General features: G+C 42.7%; 1 protein-coding gene across 1 annotated transcript in view; it reads left to right on the top strand.

Annotated features, from left to right (window-relative positions):
• Positions 1 to 537: 537 nt before the first annotated feature.
• The window catches only part of LOC102290347 (tropomyosin alpha-3 chain), a 16033-nt gene continuing 4347 nt past the window's right edge, over positions 538 to 12223 (top strand). Inside the window, exons 1-8 of the mRNA XM_005937814.2 lie at positions 538 to 751; positions 1023 to 1148; positions 8766 to 8899; positions 10947 to 11064; positions 11241 to 11311; positions 11491 to 11566; positions 11757 to 11819; positions 12020 to 12089. Coding sequence (XP_005937876.1) covers positions 638 to 751; positions 1023 to 1148; positions 8766 to 8899; positions 10947 to 11064; positions 11241 to 11311; positions 11491 to 11566; positions 11757 to 11819; positions 12020 to 12089 — 772 coding nt within the window. The 5' untranslated portion in view covers positions 538 to 637. The remainder of the gene's footprint in view (positions 752 to 1022; positions 1149 to 8765; positions 8900 to 10946; positions 11065 to 11240; positions 11312 to 11490; positions 11567 to 11756; positions 11820 to 12019; positions 12090 to 12223) is intronic.

Raw genomic sequence — 12223 nt, 5'->3', positions numbered from 1 at the left:
TCTTCCAGTCAGAGAATGTTGCATATAATTAAATGTTTGCTTGATGCATAAAATTAAAAGATTAAAACGAATAAAACAAGTTTTAAAAAGAGACGTTTCCATTTGATTACATTTTGTATGATGATTATGCAGAAAAAGTAGAATTGGGCTGAAAGATCTATCGCTCTATCACCTCTTCAGGTTGTAAATCGTGTTTTTAAAAAGTAACTAAGTAATTAATTACTTTTGAAAATAAGTAATCAGTAAAGTAACGGGATTACTTTTTTGAGGAAGTAATCAGTAATTAGTTACTGATTACTTTTTTCAAGTGACTTGACCAACACTGTCCATGTATGTGCATGGAAGGACAGACAAAAGTGGTCCTGAAAACACATTTCATTTCTGTTTTTTCCTCCTTCTTCACAGCTACATGATAAGAGCAGATCAAAGATATTCTGAGGTGCTTGTGTGGAGGTTCATCTTCCAGCTAATCTGCAGAGTACAGTTGTGTGTGATTTTGGGGGAGTGTCTCCTTGTCTGTCATATAAATAGTCTGCTGCTTTGTTAGAGTTGGTCTCTCTTCCAGTTTGCCAGTCTCAGGTTCTGCACCAATTAGTATTGATCTTTTACAGGAAAACGCTATTACACATCAACAAAAATGGAGGCTATCAAGAAGAAAATGCTTATGCTGAAGTTGGACAAGGAAAATGCGCTGGATCAGGCGGAACAGGCTGAAACGGACAGAAAAGCAGCTGAAGACAGAAGCAAGCAGGTAGGTCACACAGGTGCAAATCACATGAAGCGGACTCATCAGTCTGGTGGTTTATATGAGCTTAGTATGTGGTGTAGTTTAGCATCTTGTACCAATGAATGAATGAAAATAGGAAAGATGACTTTTTGAGACTTTCCAGAGACCCAGTTATGTTTTATCTGTGGTTTTGGTGGATGGTAGTCAAACAAGGACCTGAGTCTGCTGCTGAGGAAAGTCTGTCCAAAAATGTACATTAAAATCGAACCCTGTGTTTCTTGTCCCACGCTATCAGCATGAAGACGAGCTTATACAAATGCAAAAGAAGCTGAAAGCAACAGAAGATGAGCTTGATAAATACTCCGAGGCCTTAAAGGATGCTCAGGAGAAGCTTGAAGTTGCTGATAAGAAAGCTGCTGATGTGAGTAAAACTAATTCACAGTGGTGTGTTTGGTGCATTTCATAATACCACATTATTGATTACTGACCAACCTTTACATTCTGAAAATACAAAAGAAATATGTCTCTTCCACAAAGCAAACAGATTAGCAGGGTGCTGACGTGGATGTGACTCTTTGGGAGATGAAGATTTTTTTCCCCTATTTTATGACTGGGAAGGCCAAGAAACTGTAATACATGATACAGTGCTCTGTCAGTGGTGGCATTGTGTCTCACACAGCATGAACTGATGGCCAGTGTAAACCAAGCCAGTTTGAGTTCCTGTTTCAGCCTTGCATTCCATTCTCATCATGCTTACGTCTCACAGCTGTTGGGGGATTCAGAGCCCTTTTTAACTCTGATGTCAACCACCCAACCTTGGCAGTGAGATTAACAATTGTTCAAGTCCATTTTAGGTACCCATGCCTCCCAGATCACAGTAACTGACGGCCTTTATTTAATGGATGTAGCCTAATTTAGGCTCATTCACTGTGGCTCTCACAGCACAATAAGAACTAGACTATCATAAACCAGTGGGCTATTGCACTCCCCTTTCTCCACCTGTTTTACTTTCATCCTTCAGCTCGTGCTACAATGTTTAGTTCTCAAAGGTGTCCATCCAAATGGTTCTCTTTCACACACTGACTTTGAGAATTTAAACTAGCGTCAGATTCACAGGACGGGCTCTCTGTCAGACATCGCTGAAGTGAAATACAAATGCAGGCCATAAGAGGCTGAAAGGAGAGGGGAACAAATGGAAAAGAAACAGATGATATGACAAAAGTACTTTTTATACACACACTGAGGGGTGGTTAGAAATGAGACACCACTGAGGAAAGTCAGACACGGATTAAACTACAGAAAAGAGGGTGGGGCAGATAATCATACACAAGGAAAGACAAGACAGGAGTAGAAGGTCAGACATGAGGAAAGTAATGTTCAAAGGGAGGAAGAGGAATTAACCAAAAACCCATAAATAACACAGAAACTGACTAAATATAAACAGAGACAGAAGAGGAAAGATTTCCTCTGAGAGAAGCGATAGTTATTTCTATTTCTCCATATTTTTGTTTGTTTATTTGTTTTATGTTATCCATACAAATAAGTGTTCAAAACCTCTTTTGGACAGATGTCCAATGTTATGATCAGAAAGTCATTGGTGCCCACAGTTGCACACAAGCGGTGAGGCGGTGGAGTCCTTTTGTTTAATGGCTGACCCCGGGGCCTTTCTGAAAGAGTAGATCAGAAATCCAGTCGAGCCAGTCGAACCAGTCGAGCCATTACTTACAGAAACTCAGTCCACTAATTTAGCTTTTAGGTACAGTCCATATGTTTTTGGACAGTGGCACACTTTTTGTAATTTTGCCTCTACACAGCACCACACTGGATTTTAAATCAAACAATCAAAACCATTTTCAAAAACCCTTTCTTCAAAAGATATGGCAGTTACATCGGATGAGAATCGTACAAAAACATAGATATATTCATACAAATATTTAAAATATTCCAGGAAAAAGGGGAATTTATCTGTCCAAAGGATAGTACTAATGTCTTTAAAGACAATATCACTATTAATCATTCTTTAGCTCTCATTTTCCAGAGTGTTGATTATGGACACGATTTACCAAAATAAATCTCTTTTGCTATCCATCAGTAGTCCTTCAAATAAACCATAGCTTAAAGATTTTAGTTTGCTGTCAATGATAAAACCTGCTGCTCTGTAGCAGGCTAACAATAAATGTTCAAAGGTTCCACCTTCACCGTGGTTCAGCAGAGGACCTTTTCTTATGGTAATTTAATCTTTCTATATTCTCTTGATTCATAATTATCACCATGACCTCATCAGCACAAGCCATGGCTGCCATTCTGTATGAATCACAGATATTATTACAGACCACTGGACACGCTCAACCTGAGGATCTATCTCGTTTTGCTGCGCGGCACTGACCAGCGACTCGATCTTCCAGGTGATAGATCCAACGACGAGGGAGGCTGGGAGGATTGGTTCACTCTCTTTGGGGGGAGAGAGCATCTGCGTTGGTGCTCCACGAGTCTGGGAGGTAGAAGTTTGTATAGTTAAACTGGGCAACCAAAAAAAGACCACCTGGCTTGGAGTGAGTTTGATCATTTCTTGTGGTCATCCAAACAACAAAGGGATGTTCAGCTTCCTCTGCAAGTGCCTCCATTCTTCCAGCGCCAGCTTCACCACCAGCAGTTCTCACCTCCCCATGTTGTAATTGTGCTTTGTGGGTGACAGCTGATGAGCAAAGAAAGCCAAGGGGTGCATTTTATCAGCAGCCCTCTGGAATAACACTGCATCTACCCCAGAATCCAAAGTGTCAACCTCCTCAATGAACTAGAGTGTGTTGAGCAAGAAGAGGCGCAGAGGCGAGCAGATGCTCAAGATGGTCGAAGGTTTCCCAGGCTGAGACATTCCACTAGAAAGGCGTCTTAAGAAAAGTCAGACTTTGCTATTGTTCCCGATAAACCAGCGATAGAAGTTGGAAAAACCTAAAAAGTAGACACTGTAGATGTTTCCTGGATATGGGAACTACCGCTGCCTGCACTTTCACCATGAATTTGCTGCATTCAACTATCTTTTGGAGCAGAATGTCCTGATTTGAAGTGAGGCCACAAAGAACTCACTCATGTTCTCCCCACTGTTGTCATTGGATGGTGATTGCATCCTGGTGCAAATCAGTGTCTGTTGAGCCCATTGTGGTCAGATTGTTGTGTCATAAAACCAGCAGAAAGATGGGCCCACTCACAGATCACTGAGAAAACATCATGACTCAGTGTTTCTGTGTTTCTGTGTTTCTCAGTTCTGGTATTGTTTAGCTTCCTTGTTCTTCCCACTTTAATCATTTTGTATTTCCAGTTCTGAATTGTTTGTTCCCTTTCGTGTCCTGGTTGTCTTGGTCTCGTCTGTGTTCTCCCCAGCCTGTCATGTCAGTCGCCCTCTCCATCTTCTCAGTCGGTCTCCCCTGTCCCAGCGTTTGTATATCTTAGTCTGCGTCTTAGTATGTTTCCTGTTTTATTTTGGCAGTCTCTCATCCTGTGTTCTTCCTCCCTTCCTGTTAGTCTGATTATTTCCTGCTGTGTTCCCTCCTGTTTCCCATCCTCTCATTATCCTGTGTGTATTTAAGGCCTCGGTCTCCCTCTGCTCACTGGTGTGTTGTCCACTGGCTGTGTTTCTCAATGCTCCATGTTCTCCCCACTACTCGTTCCACAGAGATAAAGCTGCCTCTTCCAGTTTACCTTCTTCGTGTTTGAGTCCTGTAACTGGGTCCCACTCTTGACAGACATAGCTAAGCATTTTGCAATCTGGCGCCATCTGTTACAGCTGAAATTTCTTAGGTATCAAAAAGCAGAAATGAGGTTTTCTTGGCAGTCGTCATTTTTGCAAAACCAAAAGAACTCAAAAGTACACAATACTGTACACAACAGTACTCCAGTGCATAATGTATCTGTGCGTGAACAAGTCAGTTAGGCAGAAAATAGCAATTCATGATGGAAACTGCCTTCAAGCCCTTGAGCTCTGCAGGAAATGTGGTTTTATCGAGGTGGATTTTTTGGTAGCAAGACAGAAAAGACAGAATTGCTGTTAATGTTGTTCAAATGTGAATCGTAATTCTGGTCTTCGTGTGCTGCTGGTTCAGTAAATTTTGTCGTTGCACGATGAAACTGGAAGCTGTGGAATCTGTGAGAGCTGTGCTTTCAGCAGAGACACTGTTTGTGTACTTGTACTTGAATCTGTATTTTGTGTTTACATCTTTTCACTTATACCTGCTCTTTAATTGGTTAAAGAGTTATTCTAGCTGTTTTATTTTGCCCTTTCAATGCTTGTAAACCTTGGCATATTTTAGAAATGGGTCTAATTCCTGAAATAGATTTTTATGCCATTAGAAAAACATTCAGAACACCCGACACAGCTCCTTCAAGATCTTTCTGTTAAATATACTTTCAAGTACTTTCAAGGCTCCTGGTCTGGTTCTGTCTGACCACATTAAATGAAGTCCTAGGACATGTTTGTATGCAGGGACTGGATTCATTAAGGTGTGTGGAGAGGCTTCTATCACCTATTATTGCCTGAAACCGAATATGGTTTGATATTTGGCATGCGATTTCCTTCCACTGTGCCGTGCAGACCAGGTTACATATGTCCACTAGACAGTGTTGGGAAGGTCACTTTTAAAATGTATTCCATTACAGAATACAGAATACATGCCCCAAAATGTATTCAGTGACAGTAACGTATTCTGAATACTTTGGATTACTTAATATATTATCATGCTGTTTACAACAACGTGAATGTACTATTGCTGTGTGATTTATTACTATTACTGAAGGTCCGCGACTCCGAACTGTAGTAAAGGGACCTCTGACTAATACGGCGGGGTCCCTGTCGGCTCGTAGCCGAAAAATAGCTTTACTTTGTTGTGTGGGTCACTTTTCTGAAAGACTGCTCCAACAGAACTTATTGTTTCGGAGGAAAACACGAACACGGCGTACAGTCGAGTCTTAATAGCTTACTTACAACTGGGCTCGTCAGGCACTCTTCTTGGCTGCAGTGGTTATTATTATATTTACATGCTTCCAGCTCCCGTTTTTCCTCGATGACAACTCGTACCTTTCCACTCCCCTTTTTCTCCCTCCTCGCTCACAGACCACATAACGTGTATGGCAGTCCATTCTCCCTGCAACACGGACTACACTGCCCATGATGCTACATTCTTTAGAGCTATGCTTGTAGCATTCTGCCTGTTAGCTTAGCACAACAACAACAACGAAAAGGCGCTCTCTCACCCAGGAAACACACAGTCGCAGAGAGAGAGAGAGAGCGTCGCCCTGTAACCATGGCAACCTGTAACGCTGCCGCCTGGAACAACAGAACGTAGCTGTCAAACAAAACCCAAACAGTCCTGACCCGCGACAACATGAAACAGGAAAGTACCGCAGTGTAATCCATTTATTTCAACAAAGTAACTGTATTCTGAATACCACCTTTTTAAACGGTAACTGTAACGGAATACAGTTACTCATATTTTGTATTTTAAATACGTAACGGCGGTACATGTATTCCGTTACTCCCCAACACTGCCACTAGATTGCCAGTTGTGCATAAGATGCATTTCACCTGTGTGCACCTTCCTCCACCTTAACATGCCACCCTGTGTTCCTTCCTCTTCTTGAAGCATGCATTGACCACTCATTTCCATCCTTTGCTGAAATCACTTCCTCATCACCCGTGTTCCCATGTCTGTTAAAGTTGACACCAGTTACCACTATATTAAACTTTTCTGACTGGAGCACACGCATTAACATTCACCTGTTTTTTTTTTTGTTTTTTTGTGTCCCGTTTGGATCTTTACCATCAGAATCGTTGTCTGAAGGCCAAGAAAGATAGATTGACCTTTATTATAATTATGAATTTATTTTATTTTCGGTTGCTACAAACGGGACAGACATGACTGGGGGATAGGACAGGGAGAAAGAATGAAAGAAAGAGAGGGAGAAAAAACAGAGGGGAGAAGAGACGGTGAGAAGAACAAAACACCTGGGTCACCTGTATGGAGAAAAAAAACAGAAGAGAAAGCAAACAAAAAAGCAACATAATAAAAAAAACAGCACCATCACAATAAACTAGCTAGCAGTAGATATCAGTAGATACTAAATAATAAACGATATTGTGCAGCACGCAAGATAGACAGCGCACAATGTGCTTTGAGGCAGCAGCCAAGAAAGCTGTAGTCCGCGTCTGTGAACACCCGTGTGTACACCTGTGTGCATACCTGTGTGGATCAGCATGCTTGCATTCCAAAGGTTTCTCCATGTAACGATCTGCTAGGGAGTGTGGGGGAGCCACAGCCCCGTCCTCCAGGGTATGAAGCAGGTATGGAGGAGATCAAAACTCCAGACATCCAGAGGCCCCCAGAACACAAGAGACCAAGGAAGACCAACAGAGGGGCAGCCGCGCCACTGTCCCAGAAGAGCTGAGGAGAGTCCCAGATGAGGGCTCACTCAGCAGCCGCGGAGCAGAAGCCAGGGGGAGTTGCAGTGACGCGCCCGTGAGCTCCGCCGGCAGCCAGCCGTGCCTGAGTGACCGAGCCCCAGGCCGAGAGGCCGGGGGCACCCCACCTCCGAAGTGGCCCGAGCGAGCCCCAGGCTCCAGGCCCCGATAAGCGGCCGCCAAGGAGTGAGCCGGTGTGTACCTGGACGCCCACTCCCCGGACACAAAGAACCACCAACGCACCGACATTCTGAGGGAGTCCGCCACTGGCAGGGGAAGTGGTGGTGAGGGGGAGATAGGCCTCCAAACCTTGGAGGGCCTGAGTGTCCCCAGAGAGGTGGCGCCTGACACCCAACCTGACATATAGACACAGACATACAGGCACACACAGACACAAACATCCATTCCCACCCTCATGCTCTCATATGCACTTACTCCACACTCAACCAACGTGGAGACAGACATAAAGAGACGCTGTACACACGATCACACTCCCCAAGCTTACTCTACATTCACCTATTTGATGTACAGCTTCAAACTCATGCTCCGGTCTGACAGACTCTTCACCTGAACAGAACTATTCATATACACTTCCTTCAAAATGACCCATAATCGAGTTCTCTCTCTAGAACAGTTTGAATCCACCTCCAATGCTACTGGCCTCATCACTTCGACCTGGTCGCTTGTACACACAATATGTCTGTTTTCCTTCTCTTCATAATATCTCCCTTCATGAGCCGTAGTCCATACAGACTCCTTACTCTTTTCCACGTTCCTGCATTTCTGTCTTTCTCGATGCCTCCTAACTCACCTTCCCTGCTGAGTCTTCCTTTGTCTTCGGCCAACAGTGGCACCCTGTTTTCACCCTAACACCCCAACCATTCCTGCAGCATTCCAGCAATCAGGTATGTATCATAGAGAGGCCAGACCAGAGCCACTCCTCAGTAAAAGTAAGTTGGAGTTTTCCAAAAGGCACCTCAAGCACTCTCGCACGATGAGAAACAAAATTCCCTGCTCTGATGAAACAAACACTTAGCTCTTTGGCCTGAATGCCAAGCATGATGTCTGGAGGAAATCAGGCACCGCTCATCACCTGGCCAATGCCATCTCTACAGTGAAGCATGATGGTGGCAACCGGCTCCAAACTGCTCTGGGTCTCGAAGGTCCTAAGCACACAGTCCAGATAACAAAGGAGTCACTTTATGATTACTCTGTCCTTATGTGACCTATAGAGCCAAGACTTGATTTAAGACCTGTTAAATCTAATATTTGTAAATATATGTTTAAAAAGAAAATTTCAAGCAAATGGAATAATGGTGTAATATGACAAAATGTGGAAAAAGAGAGAATACATGCACTGTATCACGATAAGCTTCTGGCTGAGTACATCATCCTAACTCACTGAAAACCAAAAAGGTTATTTGAAGAGATTCTTTGGAAAAGCTTTGTCCACATCCACATTATATTATCCACTTCTTTGGAATAACATGCAATACGCTTCTATCAGGAAATGCTGCTTTTACTGTGTTAGACATGTGCAGCGTATGTAACAGACTGTTTTTCTAAATAATCTGCTCCTTGTATTCTCAGGCAGAGGCAGAAGTGGCTTCCCTCAACAGACGTATCCAGCTCGTAGAGGAGGAGCTGGACCGCGCTCAGGAGAGGCTGGCAACAGCTCTGCAGAAACTGGAAGAAGCTGAGAAGGCTGCAGATGAGAGCGAGAGGTGACTCTGCTGTGACCTCTATTGTTCTTCTGCGATGAGTATCACAAGTCAAGCGTTATAGGAACAGCTTGAATGTCAGTGACCACACTTTTCCCGTTGGATGGTTCATGAACATACTGTGCTAGAACCACACAAAAAAGACCTGGAACTGAAAATGTATCTTAATATATCAGTAAGAAACTCCATAGATGTTGAATAGCTACTGAGTATTTGAGCTTAGTGCAGCCATGGAAGCAGATGGAAATTTAAACTGCAAGCGAGATCTTTGTACTGGCTGATCAGACTTTAAACAAAACAGGCGCCAGGAACTAAACAGGAACCCTAAACTGGGGGTACACTAGAAACCAGGAACACTTGGAGGTCATCAGACCCATGACTGGAACATAAGAGACACTGACAGAGTGTATACATAAGAGAAGTGGAGATGCATAGAAACACAGCTGGAGCAAACTAGACAAACGTTAGAGGGGAAACAAAACTGAACACAATGCACATGAGACAAGGAGCGAGAGAGCGAGGGACATGACGGGCTGGGGGGAACACAGACGAGACCAAGACAACGAGGACACGAAATGGAACAAGTAACTAGAAATGCAAATGATTCAACTAGCTACATACACGTGACTACAATGAAACTACATAACAAACTTAGAAATAGCGACCAAACTAACAACCTTGACGAGTCCAACAGAAAACAGGGGTCCTTACAATTGGACAATCTGTGTAACCTCTGTAAGGCCAAGCTATCGCCTCATGCTACTGGTACTCACACCAACACCAGCCAAATGCAAAATTAAAAAGCACCAAAAAAACATTCAGAAAAGATGAGGAGGGGAAAGAGTCAGTGGCCTCCACCTGTTAAACCTTTGCTTCTCTGGTGCACTTGTTAGTTTTATGAAGACCAAAGCAGCTCAAACAATCCCCTTTGCTACTTAACAGATCAGGTCAATATCTGAAAGTTTCATTGAGTTGGTGCTATACTCATTTTTTAAATTGTGTATTATTGCACAGTCTATTATTAGCTTCCTCCCAGTCATATGTAAGGCAGCAGCATCTAAACAGAGGTTATTAATACCACGTTCTTTTATTTAGCTGACAGATTTTCAAAATGAACTGTTCTATGCATCAAATCCTATCTGCCCCACAGAAAACACTGTGTAGCTATGGTGACAGGTCACTGTGTGGCAGCACCATGACCTAAGTGAGGCTCTTGATTACACATTTGATCACCACACTGGTGAGGAGGAAACTGACAGTGAGGATGGATCAGAAGCTGAAGATGGCACGGAATATAATCCAGATAAAGAGGAATGATGATGACGATGATGGCCATCGAATCATGCTTTGAACTGTTCCTGATTAATTAAACATGATTTACATGTTGTTATGGGCGATTCGCTTTGACAGCCACAATACTATTCAGGGTCATCATCAGCAAGACAAACTGGCAGTGATTAGAGGTTTGTGACGAGTGCGTGGAATAGCAGCCACTCATCACTCATGTCCAAGTCCAAACATCACAGTGTCTGGTCACCGGTAGGGGACGCTGCCCTTTCAAAAAGTATATGCCAAGCAAGCAGTCTAAACATGGCATAAAGATATGTCAGAAGTGCAGTTTTGGGATAATTTCCTAGCCACACAAATAAAACATTCCCGTCCACTTTTGGCCAGGACCACAACAGGTGTTGCTTTATGTGACTATAAAAGATTTGAAATGGTTTAAAAACAAATGTTCTTAACGTTGTAACTTATCCAAAGTAGCCTGTGATAAACAGTAGACTGTTTCATCTGATCATTTCTTATAGTCAAACTAATCCAGATGTTTTTTCAGATTAATGAGACTTAGAAAGGCTGTCATGCTCACAAGAACGTGAGCTGATTACAAAAATCTAACACAACATACAGTGATAATACATCTATTATTATAGTTTCTATATCTGATCGAGAACACAAAATTGTTTTACATGAAATGAACGAAGCACGAGGGTTAAAAATGTTTAGCAGCGTATTTGTATTGTCAGAAAGTAAGGATGGTTTGTCTGCACAGAGGCATGAAGGTGATTGAGAACAGAGCTCTGAAAGATGAAGAGAAGATGGAGCTCCAGGAGATTCAGCTGAAGGAAGCTAAACACATCGCTGAGGAGGCTGACCGCAAATACGAGGAGGCGAGTGTTTTTGTTCTTGTCTGTTGCAGTCCGCTGCAGTGATGCACTTTCTTTAGGAACCAAAGACATTTGAAAGGAGCTGGTAACTGTATCTACCTCTGTGTTGTTATTACAATAATACTGAAAAATAGCAAATCCACGGTGCAGGACCTTAAACTCTCACACTTTCTCCTCAGGTTGCTCGTAAACTGGTGATTGTAGAAGGAGAGTTAGAGCGTACAGAGGAGAGGGCAGAGCTGGCTGAGGCGTGAGTACATATACCGTGTTACCTGCCTCATGTTTGGGGTTTTTTGAAGGACAGAAGCAATTATTTCCTAGGAGCACTGCTTCAAGTGTTTACAGGGTTTTTTTTTACATATCATGGCAAACATTTAAACTGTGAGTTTTCTGCACCAACCTGTTGTTGTCTTCTAAAAACTCTAAAAGTAAATGTGCTGAGCTGGAGGATGAACTGAAGAATGTCACCAATAACCTAAAGTCCCTGGAGGCCAGGGCTGAGAAGGTAAGGAAAGGCCAGAGACACTGAAAGTAAACATATATTTTCAAAACGTGACTTTTTACATATAACAATAAAGAAGCTGACACAGTACACTCGGGAGGTTTAGACTCAAACCAAGTATCTCCTTGCCCCGCTGTGACACTTCACCATCCTGCAGACATCTCCCTCTGAATAATCTTCTCCTTCCACACAGTACTCGCAAAAGGAGGACAAGTATGAGGAAGAAATTAAGATCCTAACTGACAAACTGAAAGAGGTGAGCAAGAAAGAAAAATGACCTGTAGATATTCTAAATGCTGGATTTATTGATCATTTTATTCATCTATTTAAAATATTTTCTACATTTAAATGAGCGCTGGGCTCTAAATGTTTTGATGCTTTGAGAGGTCAACATACTGCTGCATTTCTGTTACTTCTTCAACTTCGTTGTCTGATCAAAAGTTGTTGCTTTAACAGGCCGAGACGCGAGCTGAGTTTGCTGAGAGATCTGTGGCCAAGCTGGAGAAGACAATTGATGATCTGGAAGGTAAAACACTCATTTCTCAACAAAGTTCACCCTTTAATTACCGTATTTTTCAGACCATAAGGCGCACCAGATTATAAGACGCACTAAGTGAAACAAAACAGTCAAATAAGTCACACTTTACTCAACTCATTCTT

Source organism: Haplochromis burtoni, unplaced genomic scaffold (genome assembly GCF_018398535.1).
Source record: "Haplochromis burtoni strain Fernald_Lab_line unplaced genomic scaffold, NCSU_Asbu1 Contig_235, whole genome shotgun sequence".
Classification (NCBI taxonomy): Eukaryota; Metazoa; Chordata; class Actinopteri; order Cichliformes; family Cichlidae; genus Haplochromis; species Haplochromis burtoni.
Note: the sequence above shows the minus strand (reverse complement) of the source record. Positions and strands in the feature narration are given on the sequence as shown.